This window comes from Mytilus californianus, unplaced genomic scaffold (genome assembly GCF_021869535.1).
Source record: "Mytilus californianus isolate M0D057914Y unplaced genomic scaffold, xbMytCali1.0.p SCAF_5, whole genome shotgun sequence".
NCBI lineage: Eukaryota > Metazoa > Mollusca > Bivalvia > Mytilida > Mytilidae > Mytilus > Mytilus californianus.
In genome coordinates this window covers 79301036-79323079 of record NW_026262701.1, presented here as the reverse complement: position 1 = coordinate 79323079, position 22044 = coordinate 79301036, and the positions used below count along the sequence as shown (strand labels likewise).

The 22044-nt window shown below is 32.6% G+C and overlaps 2 protein-coding genes across 4 annotated transcripts in view; both read right to left on the bottom strand.

Moving 5' to 3' along the window:
* Positions 1-20077, bottom strand: part of LOC127701505 (phagosome assembly factor 1-like) — a 54500-nt gene extending 34423 nt beyond the window's left edge. The window contains exons 1-3 of the mRNA XM_052205396.1: positions 19887-20077; positions 15458-15540; positions 13699-13782 (exon numbers count right to left, since the gene is read on the bottom strand). Of these exons, the coding sequence (XP_052061356.1) occupies positions 13699-13782; positions 15458-15540; positions 19887-19950 (231 nt within the window). The 5' untranslated portion in view covers positions 19951-20077. The remainder of the gene's footprint in view (positions 1-13698; positions 13783-15457; positions 15541-19886) is intronic.
* The window catches only part of LOC127701473 (zinc finger protein 507-like), a 323989-nt gene that overhangs the window by 120271 nt on the left and 181674 nt on the right, over positions 1-22044 (bottom strand). The window contains exon 3 of one of the 3 annotated variants that reach the window (XR_007982050.1): positions 4341-4962. The exons of 1 other annotated variant lie outside the window; for it this stretch is intronic. The gene's annotated coding sequence lies outside the window, so the exon portion shown is untranslated. The remainder of the gene's footprint in view (positions 1-4340; positions 4963-22044) is intronic. One more of the 3 variants, XR_007982051.1, reaches the window with a different exon arrangement.

Genomic DNA, 22044 nt, shown 5'->3' with positions numbered 1-22044 from the left:
ACTTATAACATCTGTTGTAAATGTTAATTAGCTGAGGGTCATAAACTTGTCAGAAACATGAAGACAGGTAGAATTATAGTATTTTCATGCGAAAATATTTTTACACTTTCCTAATTTAAGTGATACTTTTGTCATTTTGAAAACCGTTTCATAAATGACAAAAAAGACGAGCGCTAGCAAAATCGCTGTCATCTGATTGGTCAGTAAATTGTTGCAATTTAATCAAGACATTATGCTCTGACAGATATCGGTTACTTATTTGCCCATGCAACTGAGTAATGGGGGCATAAAAAACGAACAGAATTTGATAAGATTGAACACCACAAACTCCACCAAATAAACAGGGGTGGACTCAAGTGCTTCAGAAGAGTACGATGTTCTTGCTCCACTTGCTACACCCATTGCAACGCTCATTGCAAGTAAAAATTTAATAATCGGCTTTCATAGACACCAGAAAAGAAGGACAAGCCAGGGTTATGATTAATTCAGTATTAAATATGAATGCCTTCTGCTACAATGTTCTCGGGTAATACAAATGAAGTGCCTGCTACAATGTTCTCGGGTAATACAAATGAAGTGCCTGCTACAATGTTCTCGGGTAATACAAATGAAGTGCCTGCTACAATGTTCTCGGGTAATACAAATGAAGTGCCAACGGCTACAATGCTCTGAATGCCAGAATTTTCCTTTATATTCATAAATTCTCAAACGCTAGTTATTATTTTGACAGTCTGCAAGGTAAGAAATAAAAGGCACATGTTATTATAAATGATGATATAATGAAATGAAAAAGACCATTATACTACCAAGCCATTTAAAATTTTGGTTAAAATATAAAAGTTAGGCAAAATAGAATGATTGATTGTTTGTATTTAACACCACTTTCAACACTCTTGACGGCCAGTTTTCATAAATGGAGGAATTAGTCAGAGAGAACAACAGACCTTATGCAGGAAAACTAAAAATCCTAGTATATTTAGATAGGAGTTGAATGCACCTGCAACGAGCAGGTAACGAAATCACAACCTCAGTGTTATTGCACAATAGATATAATGTTTCTGAGAGAATGTTTCTGAGATAATGTACACATTACATGTAACTACATTTTACACACACAAAGTAATAAGCATTGGCAAGATTTACAGTTTCACAATCAGTACAATTCAAAATTACGTCTTTGGAATGTTTCTTAAACGCAATACACAGAGCTATTCTTAGGATTATTTTTCCAATATTTTACCTCAAATGAAGTTTAATTATAACCACATCAAACTAGGTACATTAACCACAAATCATGTCTTATTATTAATAGAGACGAAAGGAAATGGCTTCTTGGTTACATCAGAGACTCCTCCAATCCCATTTGTAGGAAGCTACAGGCCTGTGGGATTCTGACGACTATCTGAAGGATTTAAATCTCAATATAGTCGTTTTTAATTTTATTGTTTTTATTTGCTCATTCCTGGGAAGACAAAAATGTCTTTTCAACAACAAAACATACATTATAGAGACAGATATTAATGACATTAAAGGCTATAATGAAATAAAATGATACCCACACACTTATAACTGTCCATAATATCTCTAGAACTAAAATACTACCATCATCAACTGACAAAATAGCAAAGAATTAAACCTACTTTATATTGAATGCGCTTATTTAACAATTTTAGAATCGTTAAGAAAAAAAACTCAAGATATTACAGTATAACAAAGTACCATGTCAGCCATTTTGGCTGAATATCGCATATGAATTTTTCTAATTTAAGTTCCGTTTTTTGTGTCATACAAGGAAATAAACACTTTTAACCAATCCTAGGAATCACATAAATATAGATCTTTATTCTTTTTTTTTTTTTTTTTTAAATCATGCATAGTGTTCAAATACACACAAATTTTTATAAAATGATTATTCTCAGGATATTCAAATAAATATTTAATGCTAACGATGATGTTTGAAATAAAAGGTATTTACTCATGCAGTATACATGTGGAATGTTTTACTGCATTTAGTTCAAGGTTTTAATTGTTAATTCAGATCAATAATTCATCATTATAACATGTTCTTCATTATACTTTTCACATGGTAATGAAACATAAAAGTTTCAGCATGACTATCTGTAGGTGTAAAAATCATTTCACAAATAAACAAAACATCAACTTTTTATAATGAGTGGAAATTGACTATATTTTTGTAGTCAAATTATTTAATTAGTAACTGAAAATATGAAGATAGAGACTTGATTGAAATATCAAAGTTAGATAGTGCTATCCTCAGGCAAACAAAAACAATGTCTTTAATGAGTAAACAAAAACAATTTCTAAAGTATACTGTGGAAGCCAGGAACAGGATCGAACAGAATTGTTTCCTACCCCCACATACAAAATACATACTCTTGGTCATCATGTACTTTCATCTTTTCTACCCCCACATGTAATGTTGTTTTCATATACTTTTAAACAATAAAACAAACAAAAAACAACTAATAACTTAAATAACGAATGAGGAAACAATCTGACAGTCAAATTTACAATTTCCCCCCAAAAAAACAATTACAGAGACGAACATTCTTACGTCACCCTACACTTTGGGCTTATATTCAAATGAAAAATTCAGAAAGGTTTCTGACCTTTCAAAATCAATTTGTTTTTGAAATTATTATAACTATATTCTGCATAAGATATCTGAGCTTTTGGTAAGATTTCAAAGACAAGTCAGTGTGCATTTTCTCGAATTTTCAGGATGATCATTGTTGTAATTTATAGTTTCTATTTTTCAATATATTTGACAATAAACTGCTTCGCCGAGCGCAGCTGGATACTACCGCAGAGGTACAACCCTGAACAGTTGGAAACAAAAAACAATAAAATGCTCCGCAGGGCGCAGCTTGATACGACCGCAGAGGTCGAACCCTGAACAGTTGGGGCAAGTATGGACACAACATTCAAGCTTGATACAGCTTGCATTTGGATTGTGATTAAATATTTGACACAGCATAGGTTTCTAACACAGAATGAATGTGGTCTAAGAACTTAAAAATTTTAAATTGGACATTCACCTATTATGGTCCAATATCCAAAATCTAAATACATGGTTAGATTCAGCATATCAAAGAACCCCAAGAATTCAATTTTTGATGAAATCAAACAAAGTTTAATTTTGGACCCTTTTGACCTCAATGTGGACAAAGTTGATAACGGGGCCCAAAAATCAAAAATCTAAATACATGGTTAGATTCAGCATATCAAAGAACCCCATATATTCAATTTTTGTTGAAATCAAACAAATTTTAATTTTGGACCCCGATTTGGACCAACTTGAAAACTGGGCCCATAATCAAAAATCTAAACACATGTTTAGATTCAGCATATCAAAGAACCCTAAGAATTCAATTTTTGTTAAAATCAAACTAAGTTTAATTTTGGACCCTTTGGACCTTAATGTAGACCAATTTGAAAACGGAACCAAAAATTAAGAATCTAAATACACGGTTAGATTCGGCATATCAAAGAACCCCAATAATTCAATTTTAGATGAAATCAAACAAAAAAGTTTAATTTTGGACCCTTTGGACCTCAATGTGGACCAATTTAAAAACGGGGCCCAAAATCCAAAAAATAAATACACGGTTAGATTCAGCATATTAAAGAACCCCAAGAATTCAAGAATAAAACCCCATTGAAATTGGTCAAGAAATAAGCAATTTATACGAAGTATCTTCTTTTGCCCAATACTGTGCAATTAAATATTTCTTGCTATTGCGCAATACTGTACAGTTGACAATTTCTTGCTATTGCGCAATATTGTGCTATTGGATATTTCTTGCTATTGCGCAATACTGTGCAATTGAAGATTTCTTGCTATTGCGCAATACTGTGCAATTGAAGATTTCTTGCTATTGTGCAATACTGTGCAATTGAAAATTTCTTGCTATTGCACAATACTTATTATATAATAATTTACACTTCCTGTTTGGTGTGTATCTCCTACCATATCATTATTATTTGCTTTTAAATATAAATCAGAAATAACCAACTTAAAATGGAAAATTTTAAAAGAAAAAAAAAGGAAAAAAAGAAAAAAAAGGAGAAAAAAAAAATCCCCCCCCAAATTTTTTGAACCCCCTTATGATTCATCACCCCCAAACTCAATCCCAGCCTCCCCTTTGTGGTATGGTACCTTGCAGTACAATTTCAGAGAGATCCATACACTTGAACACAACTTATTGTCTGGAAACTAGAAAAATGTGTTTTTTGGCCCCTTTTTGGCCCCGAATTCCAAAACGTTTAGGGCAATTACCCCCAAACTCAAACCCAGCTTTCCCTTTGTGATATGGAACCTTGTAGTACAATTTCAGAAAGATCCATACACTTACACACAAGTTATTGTCCTGAAACTAGAAAAATGCTTGTTTTTTGCCCCTTTTTGGCCCCTAATTCCTAAAATATTGAGGCAATTACCCCCATCATCAATCCCAGCCTTCCCTTTGTGGTATGGTACCTTGCAGTACGATTTCAGAGAGATCCATACACTTGAAGACAAGTTATTGTCTGGAAACTAGAAAAATGCTTATTTTTGGCCCCTTTTTGGACCCCAATTCCTAAACGTTTCTACAATTACCCCCAAACTCAATTCCAGCTTTCCCTTTGTGATATGGAACCTTGTAGTACAATTTCAGAAAGATCCATACACTTACACACAAGTTATTGTCATGAAACTAGAAAAATGCTTGTTTTTTGCCCCTTTTTTGGCCCCTAATTCCTAAAATTTTGAGGCAATTACCCCCAAAATCAATCCCAGCATTCCTTTTGTGATATGGAACCTTGTGGTACAATGTCAGAGAGATCCATACACTAACACACAAGTTATGTCTGGAAGTTACAAAAATGCTTATTTTTGGCCCCTTTTTGGCCCCTAATTCCTTTACTGTTGGTACCATAACCCCCAAAATCAATCCCAACCTTCCTTTTGTGGTATTCAACCTTGTGGTAAAATTTCATAGAGATCCATTCACTTAAACTAAAGTTAGAGTGCGAAAACCAATGTGTCTTCGGACGATGACGACGACGACGCCAACGTCATACCAATATACGACCACAAAAATTTTTTTGCGGTCGTATAAAAATGGACACAATATTCAAGCTTGATACAGGTCTGAATTTGGATTGTAATTAAATATTTGACACATTATAGGTTTCTGACACAGAATAAATGTAGTCAAAGAATTGAAATTGGTTATATGATTTGAATTTATATTCAATTGAAGATTTCTTGCTGTTGTGCAATACACTGTGCTGTTGCGCAATACTTAGTAAATCTGTTTTCAGACTATATACAAAGAATTAGCAAAATAAATTGTGATCCCCAATTTTTTGGGGGGAAAATTAATAATTTCTAAAATCTTGAGGAAAAAAAAATTGACCCCCCCAAAAAAAAAATATTTGAAGAAATTTTCTTTTTGTAAAATGTGGTAAAATTTAAGAGACATCCATACACTTAAACACAAGTCATTGTCCAAAAACTAGAAAATTGCTTGTTTTGGCCCTTAATTCCTTAACGGTTTGGGCAATTACCCCCAAAATAAATCCCAACCTTCTACTTGTGGTATTGAACCTTGTGGTACAAATTCAGAGCAATCAAAATATTTATACACAAGTTATTGTCCTGAAACTAGAAAAAATGCTTGTTTTGGGCCCCTTTTTGGCCCCTAATTCCTGAACAAATGGGACCATCACCACCATCACCACCATAAACAATCCCAACCTTCCTTTTGTGGTATTGAACCTTTTGGTTAAATTTCATAGAGATCCATACACTTAAACTAAAGTTATTGTCCAGAAACAAAATGTCTTCGGACGACGACAACACCAACAACATTATAGCATTATACGAATGCAAATTTTTTGCGGTCGTATAAAAACACAAAAAAATACTCCTTAATAATTTATCCATTTGTGTTGGTCATATTGGCATTTTTGTAGATGTTGAATAGCTGATCATTTCTGCTGAGTACAGATTCTACCTATCTAACATACTTTTCGAGATTCAATGTTTTTGGCAAAAACACTGAATTTGTCAAAATCGTCATTTAATGACAATAAACTTTAGGTAGTCATCCAATTGATGAAATTATACTGGACTTTCTGTAGTTCTTGTATTGCTTATCATTTTTGCATTTAACAGTTTCTACCAACATAAAATGTATAGATTATCGGGTTTTCGACATATTGATATAGTAGAATATCAGCTGCAAGCTACAGTGTGAACCTTTTAGGCGAGTGATCGCAGCGAACGAGCAAACTTCACATTATACTGAGGGGCTAATTAATATTTTTCGTACATAATCTATATATAGAAAACCTGGTAATCTTTTCTTGTTCTATTAATGTTCTTGTTTTACATTTGACGAATGCATGCTTTAAATATCACATTGTGATGTCGCTGATATTAAACTTCTCTTAAGACATTGTGACAACACTGATAATGCCTGCTCACGTCTCAAAGCCATTTAATGATAATACTGAGCAACTGAGCAGAACGATATAGATGAAGAGAAGGATGATAAATTGTATGATTTGGTTCTATTGTAGTTCTCAAGATAACAAACAAAAACATGACAATGAGTCAAAAATTGTCATTTCAGGGAAATTACTACTTAAGGAGTCATTTTCAAATTTCAGTTGTATCAGCATTCTGTAGATCTTGTATGGCTGATCAGTTTTGCTGTTTAAAATTTTTACCTATTTATTATAGTTTTGGGGTTAATTGGCAAACACATAAAAATAAGCCAATACATGTAATTGTGAATTAAAGGTAAGATACTTATGGAGTGATCAACAGTTTCTGTAATATTGGTATTTTTGTAGATCCTGAATTGCTGATCATTTTTGCTGTTTACAGTTTCTACTAATCTATTATATTTTTCAAGAAATTAGATAAAAGGCAAAAACTTGAAAATTAGTCATTTAAGGGCAATAACTCCTACAATGAGTCATCTATTAATTTTAGTGAAAATAGGAAGTAAATAGATCTTTGATATTCTGATCATATTTGTCCTGTTAAATTTTCCCTATCTAGTATGTTTTTCAATATATGAGCTGTGTTGGTTAGAAAACAACCTTGTGCAAATGAATATCAATACATCTGTTAACCTATTTCTGGTTAAAAAAATCTTTGTGGAAATAAAATTGAGAATGGAAATGGAGAATGTGTCAAAGAGACAACAACCCGACCATAGAGCAGACAACAGCCGAAGGCCACCAATGGGTCTTCAATGTAGCGAGAAACTCCCGCATCCGGAGGCGTCCTTCAGCTGGCCCCTAAACAAATATGTATACTAGTTCAGTGGAAAGTCTGTAACTGTTTGAAAATTATTGAGATGTAATACGAACCCTACAAAACAGACCAAAATTCATCTTTTATTTCTTATTTGAATGTTTCAAAATCAATCATAGTCTTATACATGTACATGTATACGTGCATTGTTGATTTCTATCCTAAGCAGTTCATACAAGTCAATTAATTCTGAACATGCCAAAAACAACAGAATACGTAGTTATACATATAAAAAGATGTCTGACATACAAAATACTCTGTATTATGAATATATTATATAAAAGATCACTGTGTTTAATTAAAAACAGATCAAAAGGTCACTGTTTCAGTTTTAGTTAAAATTAACCATACAATGTCTTAAATCGTAAATACTGTCAAACTGTACCAATCACCTGAGTGTATGTGTCCTCACAAGGACATGTATCTTCAAGACACAAAATATTATTGAATAAAAAGGCAAACAATTGTTTATCTACTGTAATGAAGACATGCATCTTAATTGTTTTTATTTAGTTTTGTCAACTCTACTAACTGCACATACTCAATGATATACAAGACGTGAGGTCAATTAAGGTTAGCTTGCATAAGGATGAGTTAAATTGCAAGTAATTGTCACCAGACAATGATTCAGAGACCTATTTTTTTACATTTTAATTTCTTGAAATGCTTCAGTGGTCTGTACAATTTTGACATATTCATGTTATTCTGTTCATTGCATAACTCTTACATTCATTTCAAGAAATATTTTCAAAAATAAATTCTATTTCCAAAATGCTAGTCACTGTACACATTCGACACATCTCTGCAGATCTAATAATCATGAGGTGTGCCAAATGTCACTGTACAGTTTTACTATATCCTTTTGCTGTCATACTTCTTAAATATAAGGTCAATTAAAATTAGTCGATCAAAAGAAACTTTATGTAATGTTTCAAAAGATATATGTCATTAAAACACTCTAACATTGCAGGATTTTTTAACGTTCCATAATAACAATAATGATGGACATTAAACTTGCATTGTTAAAAACTAACACAATGGATACACGACACCTTAACAATTATGGTAAAATAATGAAGCCAAACACTACCACAGTTTTGTAAAGATTTGGCCACAAAAACAGCTGGACTGACCAACTGCCTTCTGCATTATTACACCAACTGTGGTCAATCTTAGATAATGTGTTTTACATGATTGATCAGCGACGATTTCTTCCTGATTTATGGCACAAGTAACAAAAACATAATAATATGTGTTAAGGTGGTCATTTAAGTCTTGATGAGGTTTTCAGCTCTCTAAGGAATAACTGTTAAAGCTTCCCCTTTAATATCGTAAAACTTCTTTCTAATTAATGGTCAGCTGTGGCTTATGGTTTTTAAATGTGAAAACATACATGTTACATGTTATCAAACATGACAATCAAAAAGATGAAATCAAGTTCTAACAATAATGCTGCTTATGGATATGAATTCATAAATTAGTGGTATATGGTTTCTTTAAACAAGAATGCAAGGGCTGCCAGAACAAAATTTTCTATAATTGCCAGTCAGACAACTTTCAGACTTCTTGCAACTAGCAAAGCACAGAAAGTTTTAAACATATTTTCTTGTCAATACATAACAAGCAGTTATTGTATGATAATAAGAACAAAAGGACCTTTATAAAGATACATATAATGAGATGTTAAGAAATACAAATTTTAATCATCAGATGACAAGATAATGAAATGCTTCATTGCATTTACATTGAAATTAAATTGAAAAAAAAATATCAATTAGATTTAACACAAAAAAAATTCCCTGAACTGCACATTAATTGAAAGAGAGCAAAAATGAGTACCATCAATGTTTTGTAATTCAGGGTGAAAAATGGTATGCTTGGAACAGAAAAATATCAATTTATATATATACCGTAATTGTAATTTTCCACCTGGAGCATACCGGTATTTGTAACAATACTAGAGTTATCATCCCTGAAAAATCCAAATAAGTAAGGGCTTCATGTATATATATAAGCATCCTAAAAACTTTTCAGGGAGTATAGAAAATCAGTTATCTGGAAGGTTGTTCTAAATAGTCCATGTGGTCAAGAGTTTACACAGGTTGTGGATTTGATCCCGGGTCTGTTCATCCTAGACTTGAAACCTAGTATTTGCTGCTTTACCTCAAAGCATACAGCATTTAAAAGTGAAAGCAAAGACTGCTTAGAGTACCGGTAGGTTTTCAGATTGCTATTACATCAGTATTTGGAATTTGCTGGGACTATGGATCCAGTATATCCTAAAAAGGCTGTCAGACGTCAGAGCAATCTAGGACTAGGGTAGGATGACATGTCTTCCTGCAGACTGTTACCTTGTAAACTAGCACTGCCATTAGATGATCCTCAAACTGCACTTTTTTTTTAGAGAAAATAAAAATAAATACCATACATATATATGGCCTATCTTGTATATCATTTATAATTTAAAGGAAACCAACTTTTTCCAAAAGTTTCTATTTTTAGTAAGTGACCTTGAACTTTAACCTTTTGCCCCCAAAATGGGCTCCTTTCCCTTCCCTTTGTCTTTAAAACATATGTATGAGTTTTATTCCAATCAAGCAAGATTAACCCAAGAAACAATCTTGAAACAATATTTCATAAAAATTCAATTTTTACTAACAGTGACCTTAAAATTTGACCAATTAACCCCATTATTTATAGCAGTCTTCAATTCCCTATGCCTTCCATGGTATAAGTTTCCTTCTAATCAAGCAAGAGAAACTCAAGTTACCATCCATATGATCAGACCATATCCCATTTGTTTTGGCCACACAGACAGACAGACAGAAGGAGGAAAGACGGTTGGACAAAGTGATTTTCTGGGCACATAAAATCAGTTATAACTTTGAACACTCAACATTGACAAATAATGAAATGAGGTAGAGGACAACAGGCATACAACAGACAGAAAATTAAGATCAGATTATCCAGCTCTTATCTTCTGAAATATAAAAGCTTTAAACAAAATAGTAATACCACCAATGCCATCACTGCAAGATTACCATCCCCTATAAATATATTGCATTCTGTGACATTCATTGCAGCCAAGAAAAAACTAAGACAAAAAACTTAAGGCTGTATTGCACAAAATGACTTTCAGTATAATCACGGAAGTATTATATTAATAGGACCTCCAACAAATCAACTTCAAACGTTTATAGTGCGATGCCGCAAAATCGTAATGTATCTGTTAATTAGCTCGACATGTCATATCGATGCATGGGTTCAACCATATCTCCTTATTTTAATATTGGCTTGAATACAATGTAACAATAAATTCCTAGTGTAAAGGGGGGCGGGGGGGGGGGGGGGGGGGGGGGGGGGGGGGGAGTTGTATTCTCCATCTATAATTGAGGTTTACTGCTAACTTTGACAAATATTTTGATTAATTCTTTACTGAAAGTCCAATTGGACAAGAAAAAAACATATATTGCTTAACAAATGTAGTAAGATGTTTCAGAACTGTTAAGCATTTACACACAAAAATAAATTAAAATTTGGTTCCCAAGATAAAATCTGAAGAATAAAAAAATATTATACTGCTTAGGGACCATCATGATGATTGTTCTTTAAATGCATCCAGAATTATTTAAAGTTAAGCCATTCCTAAAAAAAATCTGTCACACGTCAGAGCAATCTCGGACTAGGTTGAGGGTTGTTGTTATCTGTCTCATCACCTGATACATGCTATGTAGAGGTCATCACATGCGTGTAATTATTAACCTCTTTTAGTATTTAAAACATATTCAATAAATACGTTTAATTACATTTTTCTACACTGAGACGATAGAGAAAACCATAAATATTCTTGTAACACTCGATAAAAATTTACAACCTTTAACTTAAAATTTGAGTTATCCTTCGCCATCATGCACACTTCACAAGCATCACATTATTTTCTACAAACACCCTACTTCAGGTACATGTAATTTTTAATACCGGATATTTCCCGATTTCTAAGTTCCAATGATTAAAACATATTAAACAAAACTAAAAATAATCTTGCCTTCTTTCCGAATGCAGTTTAATATGGACCAATTTTTAAAATCTTTTCAGCTTTCGCCTTCATTAATTGAACAGAAACAGGTTTCGTCATTCATGTGGCAATCCACAAATAACCACAGGAGTTTCCGTGTTTATTTACATTGGTAGGTAGACAAGACATTCGATAACAAATCACATGATAAGACCAGCTTCATTTAACAGAACAAGCGAAGGCAGCATCGCAGATACCCCACAAAGGAGTTATCACATACTTGACAAACTGTGTCGGAACCTTTTATTTTCTTAAAGAAATCAGTGGGATGGGAATGTGCTAATTTTTCGTTGGAGTTCCTGTCAATATAATACTTCCATGGTATAATTAACTCAGATACTGATTCCTGACTTCAAAATCCAGTTTCAAAAAGACTATTTCTTTCCTTGTAAATGCATTCCACCCTTATATTAAGATAAGTACTCTTTTTTTTTTACTACTGTAATAAATACATGTATATAATTAATATTTCCAATGGGCATAAATCTTTAAAAAAAAGTTGATTGGCACTGATTTTGGAACTTGTCCAAGACACTGGTGATATAAAACTTTGATTTTAATTTCATCAATACCTTTCAATTGTACACTTGAGAGCCCTTAAAATTTATATTTCCAAGCACATAAAACTTTTTTAAATAGTTGATCGGCACAGTTTTTCGTACTAGTCTGAGACATTGCTAATATTAACCTATGATATAAATTTCATAAAAATCTGGCAAGAATTGTGGATGTGAGAGTGCTTACAAGACCAGACTGACATGGTTCAGACGGTGCAGTTCACAAAATTTTTTTCTTAAACTTTAATGCCTCCGTTTCCTTGAATATACGTTTATCTGTGACATTTAAGAAAGTTCATTTATCAATGATACATACTTTAAACTTTTCGGTACATATTATTGTACATGATAACTAATCAATGCACCCAAGAGACTTAATTCCATTATAACAAGAAAAGTACATGTGAAATGTACATAAATTCTTAAATCCTTTACAAAACAACTGTCAATTCATTGCTTCTCAGTAACAACTGCAAGTAAACATTTCTTAGAAAGATTTTTTTTTAAACATTACACGCAGTAATTTACAAGACTAAAAAATTTTCTTATAGAATTTTAAACAAATAGTGTGTTAGATGTATCTTTTAATTTATATAGCAAATGAGAGAAACAAGCATTGTTGTCAATATACTGAATTATTATTGAGAACTATTCAAGATGATTAGCAATTTATGACATCAAAATAAGGAAAGATAATAAGAGTTGACAGACAAAGGAAAAGTTTTGTCTTTCGTACTTAAAACTGAGAATATGGCTCATGAAAAGAACCAGTCATTGATCTATGCAGTGGTCTAAAGACCAACAAGCAGAAACTACAGTCTCCTCAGAGCCTCCTCCACCAATCATCTGACATTCATGTATAATGCTATTTTACGCTCTCTAGTGGTCTGAATACCAGTAAACAGACATATTTTTTTTTGCACTAACCTTTTCTAGTCAGTGTAATATTATAGCCAGACACATTTGTGATGATTCAATATGAAAATAAGGAGATGTTGTATGATTGTCAATGAGATAGCTACAGATGTATCCATAGAGACCACTGGACAAGGAAATAAACAACTAAAGGTCATCATACCACCTTCAACAAAACCCATACAGTATAGCGGAAAGCTAGAAAATCAGCTGGTATGACAAAATGCCAAACAATTAAAAGTGAAAACCAACGGGCTTATTCATTCCAAAAAAAGAAGAAAAAAAGATAAAAAATATGGCAGACAGCAACCAATGACCACTGAATTATAGGCTCCGGGCTTGGGGCAAGAACATACAGAATGTAAAGGGGTTAAACATGTTTTGTGAGTGCTGAATCCTCCCCCTAACCTGGGACAATGTGTAACAGCACAACATAAGAACTGTTAAAATCAACAAACATGAATCATCAGATCTACACAGAGCACAAAATACAGTAATCAAAAGAACACAAACTACTGATGTAAAAGATCTCGCATTTACATAAGCTAGTTCAAAGCCAATTACCATGACTTTGGCTAACACACACTTCTTGACGGACTTTTGAGAAAACTGAGTTTTTTTAAAACCTTGATCACCACCTGGGCTACTGGAAATAAAAATTAATCGGCCTGTTAGTCTTTTTGTTGTCACAGGTAAACTGGTTAAACATTGGTGTCTATCCCTGAATAAAAATAGGCTATTTGTCTACAAAAATTGGGAAGCACTGAGCAAGTTCCTGCTATACGTACTTGCAAGTACATGTACAAACTACTAACCTTAAGTCTTTGTGAGACTGGATCAAAAATTAGTCTGACACCATCTTGAGACAGGTTTAACACTAGGTCCATCTGCAGTGGATACTATAATAAAATAAGAATAGGCTTTACATCCCAACTGGTGTGTTAACTAATTTTCTGGCAACTTATTAATTCTATTTTGAGCTGTTTCAAAAATATATGAAACTCTTGCAATAATCCTCTGAGGGGTCTGTGTATGACAAACTGACAAGCAAAATTCTGTCTCCACCCAACAAACCCTAATTGTCCAGTGGCATCTCTTTGGAGAACCTTCTTAATTGATTCATTGTCAAATGTGTTCTTGCCCCAAAGATGCATGAAATATTTGCCACTGCAATAGACTATTTTCATATTACCGACTTTTGACTCCAAATTATATAATTTTTCGACAGGTTACTTTTTCTGTGGTAAGACATCCTGGTACTCTGTCAAGTAAGAGCAACCAAAATAAGTAAAATCAAACATATAATCGGTGTAATTTGAGGGGAAAGTTTACTGTTTTCTGATGATTTTGTCATGTAAAGAAAATGTAAAGCAATTAATTTTCCCCAAAAATTATACCGATTGAAAGCTTAATTTTACTTCTTTACCTTGCTCTTACTTGACTTGGTACCAGGATGTCCTACCAAAGAAAAGGTAACCTGTTGAAAAAATGTTTAATTCCAAAGTCAAAAGTCGGTAATATGAAAATAGTCTATTAGGTAAACAAAAATCAATGTATCACAATGAATAATATCTAATCACCATACACTAGCATGCAATCAAGTAATCAAGTTTACCTTCAACCATACCACTGCATAAAAAACAAGAGTACTTACCGAATAGATCTAGTCTGCTTTATTGATCATGATTGATATTTATATTGAAAGTCTTAAAGGTTTTACTACAATTACTACATAAACTTTACATTATCAATGACCCGTGTAAATAAGGTCAAAGTCAGTTGGAATATCTTATTATCAGATGGATATGGACACTTAACAATTTTTCAATACACCAAATTTAGTTGACCATTGCTTATAGTATCTGAAAAACAGACCTAAGCATAAAAGCTTAACATTGACCAAATAAACCATGCAAAATGAGGTTAAGCCCTGCCAGCTGGACATGTATATCTTGCAATCATTCCATACATTATATATTGTGTACATACTGCTTATCCGTACATATATAGTATCCGAGAAAAGTGTATTCTTTTACATTCTTACAGTTATAGCAAATTCATTCTTGAGATTTCTTAACCTTTCTACCTTAGTCAGCTGTATTTAAATCTTACAGTGTACACAATTCTAGTCTTTTGATGAGGTAAATGTATATATATTGAAGCAGGTCCAATTCTAAAAAGTAAAATTGCCTCCATTCATTCTGTTTTTATTGTTTAATGCAGTTAACCAAAGTCAAATTTAAGCCCAATTCTGACTGGCTGAAATTCCTGTTTTTTGTTATGCATGTGAGTGCTGGTAATTGTAAGTGATAACACTGATTTTATTACCCCCTCCTATAATACATGTATCTTTTGAAAATATGGAGATGTATTTCAGTGAATTGCTGATCACACTTACTCACAATCACCATCATTCACTATGAATAATCAAAATTACCAAGAGACTGAGTCACTGAATAACATTGTAAACTGTAAACCACAACGTATATGGTCATTAAACCATAGCATATAGCTAACTTGGTAACATACTATTACATATTTACAAAATGTATATAAGAACATTATCAAACTCACCTGATCACTATACCATACTTGTACCCCTTTAATGGACCTATCTTGTCTTTTTAATATACTGATAGCCTGGTTGAATGGCATGCCTGTAAAATAAAAATATCCCATTCTACAGAGTTTATAGGGTACATCATCAGGGTGGGCGATAATACTGATTGTTGTTTGCCTACCATACAGTGCATTAACAGCGGCAATTATTTCATGGATATTCAGAATGATATATGTATGTATGGCAATATGAAAATGCAGATTGCTTTTATACATATGAATAAGGAATAATCTTATCAAACCAGCCTACAGACAATTCTAATTTTCCTGTGCTAATCAAATCACTAAATTAAGCCATCGTTTATGACCCTTTGCTATTGGTTGAACAATAGCATCATAGATAAAACACCAAGTTTTTAGTACCCCACAAAAAAAAAACTCCAAATTTTATTCCAACAGTGAGTAAACTGATCAAACAGTTTTAAAATTTTATCCGGAAATTTTCAAATTTTTGGCAATGATGGCCATCTTTGTTTTCAATTGATATGAGTTCAAACTAATCTAATAAAATTCATTCAAAGTTCATGAGGAACATTTCAACTACTCTTTAGGTTATTTGCGGTAACATTTCAATTTCTGACCGTCCAAAACGTGATTTGTTTCTGTCTACTACAACGTTTGATATAACATCCCTATACTTATAATCAGAATGACAGAGTTCTCGAAATCATTTTTTCGCTGGTGGTCCTTGAAGAAAATCTGCTGGTCTTCACTAACATTTCTATTGCAAAATACCAAAATTGTCAGTCCTTTGTAAAATTTTGGTGTTCATGACCTTCAGACCAACACTTTTCGTGAACTTTGGAATGACATTGAGTACATCGGTGTTTGTGCATTAATGTACACATCACAATGACAAATGTTACCAAAAATAATCATCTATGGAAGTATATTTCTAAAAACTTCCTTTAAATTTCAACTATAACAAGCAATCTGAAAGTATTGCATGGCAATACATAGTCCCCTACCGGTTAATAATTAATTGTACTGGAACAAAATGCTAACTTGATCTATAACTTGTCATGGTGTAAACTATATAACAAATATCAAGTCAATATCTTCAAGCATGACGAAAAAAAGTGCAGAAAACTGATAATTTAAGTGAATTTTCTAAGTCCAAGGACCATAGCTCTGCACAAAATCATCAAACCGAAACAAAATTCAAACTTGGTCTGTAATTTGTCATGATAAAACTATATACCAATTATCAAATCAATATCTTCAAGCATGACGAAAAAAAGTGCGGAAAACTGATTATTTGAGTGAATTTTATAAGTCCAAGGACCATAACTCTGCACAAAATCATCAGACCGGAACAAAATTCGAACTTGATATGTAACTTGTCATGATAAAACAATGTACCAATTATTAAATCAATATCTTAAAGAATGACGAAAAAAAGTGCGGAAAACTGAATATTTGAGTGAATTTTCCAAGTCAAAGGACCATAACTCTGCACAAAATTATCAGACCGGAACTAAATTCGAACTTGATCTGTTACTTGTCATGATAAAAGAATATACCAAATATCAAATCAATATATTCAAGCATGAAGAAAAAAAGTGTGGAAAACTGATTTGCACGACTGACAGAAGGACAGACAGACAGACAGACGGAGTGCAAACCTAAAGTCCCCTTCGACTTCATCGGTAGGGGACTAATAACCACCTGTTACTTTGCCTTTTAATTTAACATGATACATTTATAAAAAAAAATCCATTTGTAGAATAATCACTGACAAAATCAATGAATGTATACTGAATCCATACAGCAACGATCCATAGATTAAAAAAAAACTTATTTTAAAAGTGACACAAAGAGTACAAATGTGACTGACCGGGACATCCCTACAAATGTACAGGTTTTTAATTTAAAACACAAAATGTTTTACTTTGGCCTTCCAGTCAAAAAGGCAAGAAAAGTTATACTAGACTGCATGGTTTTGGTCAGACTCCCTGAGTGGCAATAGCTTTTTCAGAACCAGACTACCAAAGCAATTACACATGTAAAAAAAATTATAATTATTACAATTTACTAGTAAAATCTATCAAGTGTTGCAAACAGTCTTTTGATCATTTCTTTTTAACATACTTCATGTAGTACAATGTAATAAACTTGTTTTGTTTTAAAATGTGACAATAGTGTCTAGGTTAAAGGAAATTGTATGTTACAAGTTTGAAAAACCTATAAATTTTGCTTTTACTTGCTTCCCAGTAAGTTTTATCCTTCTATTGCACCTGTGACAATTGACTATTCTCCTAATTACAGCAATGTATATCAGTAGAAAATAATGTATTTTCTAGATAGACAGTCCCCATATGTCAGTTCCGAGATATGGTAGTTAGTTATATCTGTCATGTGACTTTCATCACCATGTGACCAAAATGTAGGCATTGTGAATTTGTCAATTCCAACACATGTTGAGCAAATGGATGAAAAAGTTTGATGCTATACATCACAAACTATTTGGGAAATCAAAATCTAATAGTTGGTCACCTTCTCTTCAGTCATAAGGGACATTGCGATTATGTACCTACTGAATACAAATTTATTTCTAGATTACCCTGAAGAATGAAAATCCTGAAGATGCTTGAAACTTTAATAGGTGCAGGGATACTGGCGCGCATTCTATCTGGTAAATGACGTCATAAGAGAGTGCGTAAATGACAATCTTTTCCGGTGAAAGACATGATTAAAAAAAAAACCTATTCCAAAATTTCATCTTAAAACATGATACCCTTTATCAAAAACAAATTACAGACTCATCAGTGTAATTTCATATTTTTAAAACTTTTTAATTTTCAAATGTCAAATATTTGATCCTTTTCTATGTGCTTAAATAAGACTTTTATAAGATTGACATAAAGCACTTGTTAAAGATCACGTATGTTGCCACTGCACTAAAGTTACATGTACTCTCAAACCTTTTAGTATATATATCAAGTCTTTCTGGTCCGAATTCAATCCGGCCCAAGTCTATCTACACCCATAGTGTATACAGATGAATAATTACTATAAAAATCGGTGGGTTTTGTGACATATGTGATTCATGGTAAGTGGAATTTGCACATGAAAAATTTGGAACATTTTGTAGCAAACAGTATTGATGATTAATAACATTCGTCAAATCAAACAACATTTCTACATTGTAAATTTGTGTTGTTTTTATAACTTTGTAAGGTGTGTGTGTATCAGCTCAGTGGGAAACGGCTTGTATAGTTGTGTATATAACTATTTGTCTACAAACAATAAGTGTAATATGCCAAAAGGCTATTTCTTGAATCATGTCTTTCACTAGAGAAGATCGTCAATTTCGCACGCCTTTATGACGTCATTTACCAGATAGATGGTGCACCTGTATCCCTGCACTATTAAAGTTTCAAGCACTTTAAGAATCGTCATTCTGCAGGGTAGTCTAGAAATAATTTATGTTCCATAAGTACGTAATCTTTATTGCCGAACAACTGAAGGGAGGGTGACACCACTTAATAGATTTTAATTTCCCAAATATTTTGTGCGTATGTTGGAAGTGATGATGCCTACATTTTGGTCACGTGGTGATGGAAGTCACATGACAGATTCAACTAACTTCCATATCTCGGAACTGGTGTATCTGATTGTTATATACAAACAAATAGGTTTATAAAATGTACCCAATACTAATAATAAGGAAACTTATTTTGGTGAACAATAAAAACATACAATTTCAATATTTTATTGTTTTTTTCCTTCCAAAATTTCATTTACTTCAAACTCCAACACATAAGAGTAAATCTATGATCATTTTCAACAAAGCGGACTTCAAAATATACTCGAGTAAAGAGATTTGAATCAACCCAGATCAATTAATCAAAGTTAGAAATGCCTTAAACAAACACGAATTCTACTGAGACTTACAAAATACCTTGACTTGTCAGTTTTTGACACAACAAGGTTCTACTGTATATAAATCAGAAACTGTACTATGGCATAAGTGGGTTGCATATTATTACTGGGTCTGGGACTCTTTGGTCCCCCTTAATAAAATGATATTACAATTATAAAGGTTTGACAATTAGTGCAGTTTAATGAAATCTTGTTCCAGAATTACAAATATCTGAGTCTATGATTCCTTAAGTTTTGCCATTGATTGTCTTGTCCCTACATGTATTTTTTATCCAATAGTGATCAGCTGTTTTGTGACATTCGACCTTCACCGTTGTTATTAATTTTATATATGACGATCGATGTCCATTATAAATTACGGAAATGGGGAAAACAATTTATTTACCGACGTCAAAACATAGAGTTTTAATGTCATTAATCTATTTTTTTTTCATAATCTGTAGTTTTCACAAGAAAATCTGACATAATGACTTGTAAATGACGACTTCGTCATACTCACCAAGAATAAATTCCCATTGCTCGTTTCCAAGTGACCTTTCCGGGACTACTTCTAGATCGAGCATGGTAATTTAAAATTATTGTTTCTATCGGCATCAAGATTAAGGTTTTATAATGCAACGTTATAAAATTCTATAGACATTTTTAGACTGTCAATTATGGTTTGTTGTCATTATGATATCGCCATTTTTGTTTTGGTTTATACAACCTGCGCAATGCATCATTTATTTAGCGCCAAATTTAAACAACCCGAAATATCTAGGACTATTATACTAACTATACAAGTATAATAGTCCTAGGAAATACATAGATAATAAAATTCACGCGTCTATCCATAGATTTTTTTTTATTTTACCGAAATAAGTTATTAGAATTCTGTTTTAACAGGAACCAGTAATATCTTAAAAACTGATGCTGAATCTGACTTGCATGGGTCCACATATGCACTTGAAATGGACCTCTTGTTCTTGTTTCTTTTCTTTTTTTCACTTTCTATTTTCTTCAAACGAGTATTTAAATCGTCTACTGTTGTTATTTACATTAATGTAACAAACAAAAAACTCAATACAATAATTCTATAAGTTATTCGAGTGAACCCTGATAGTCGACAGGTCAAATAGGGCATGTATTGCCAGTTTCAGTGAAAATATCAAATTATCAAAATATTCAGATAAATCTAAATTGGTAGATTTACATATATTACTTATCTTCAATAATCAAGGTACGAATGTAGACCTTACCAAGGACTCACGTTCTTTCAATTGAGTAAAGGGAGGTGCTTAGTAAACATCAATGAGACAGCAACCCAACGACAAAAAATACATATACATCTAGGAGTGTGTTTTATTGCTCTCTTCTGTACACCTCCAGAATATATTCTGTTGATTGGGGGTAAAAAAAAAAGAATCTGGGTCTCGTTCTGGAGATATTCTGAAGAAGAAGCAATAAAACACAAATTCAATTTGCCGTCGAATATAGCAGAATTTTTTAAGTTGGGTGACATAAATGAAGTTTACGATGATTTATTAGAAAATTTAGTTACCTCAGTCAGAGACATATATGTATATATGTATATATGTCTCTGCCTCAGTTCATTCGGTAGACATGAGTTATAGTGTGCTCTGTTTTTGGCATTGATATAATTATATAATAAGTGTAAAAAACAAAGAAAATTGGTTGGAAGAAATCACTGTGTTTGTGACATTTTTTCTTTATGCTTTCATAACTTAATTTAGCTAAACAAATCCGGCTTAAAGCTCCGACCATTTGGATTTCAGGAATAACCTTAAACTGAACAAGAATTTGTCAATGTTTGTCTGATATATGTTCGAAAAAGACAGCTCGTCTATCAAATTTTTTAAAGTACCCGGCAACCCAACTGGATTATTTTTGGATGTAAGATTTATATCATTATGTATACAAGTAATAAAATAGAACAGTGGCGAATCTAGGGGGACCGGCGGTTGGAATCCCCCTTTTTTTGACGATCAATGCTTTTGAATTGGGACATATGGTTGGAACCATCCTTTATCCTGGGTTAGTTTAAACAATATTTATTCAGATAAATCAACATTGAACCATATTATACAAATGAAATGAATATTAAGGATTCAGAAACAAGCAATTTGCTTTTACAAATCTGTCTCCTTTTACAAAAATAATACACTTATTGAACAATACATAAATATAATTACTGGCATGCTCTGTAATAAATATATGAATATGAAAAGGTGGAAAATACTTAAGAGAAGAAGAAATGGGAACCCTCTTTTAAAAATGGCTGGATCCGCCCCTGGAATAGAATAGAATAGAGCAGTACAGAGCAGAGCAGAGCAGACTATTTAACTTTCAAAGTTACAGGGCCAATATAGAGCATATAAATCAGATACAATGATTGAAGTAATTGGGTCAACAAAAAGACATTACAATATAATATTGATATCACTATAAGCCGCTCAGTCAGAATCAGAGCCAAAATAAAACAAACAAACAAACAAACAAAAAACACATTTCTATTATATAACAGTATCAAAACCCGTCTTTTTTAAGTCTACTAATAAAATTACCATTTTTTTCCCATAATAGTAAAGTTTTCTTGTGTTAACAACCACTGTGTTAAACCAATTGCAACTTATTTTTTACACCACTGTCACAGGTTA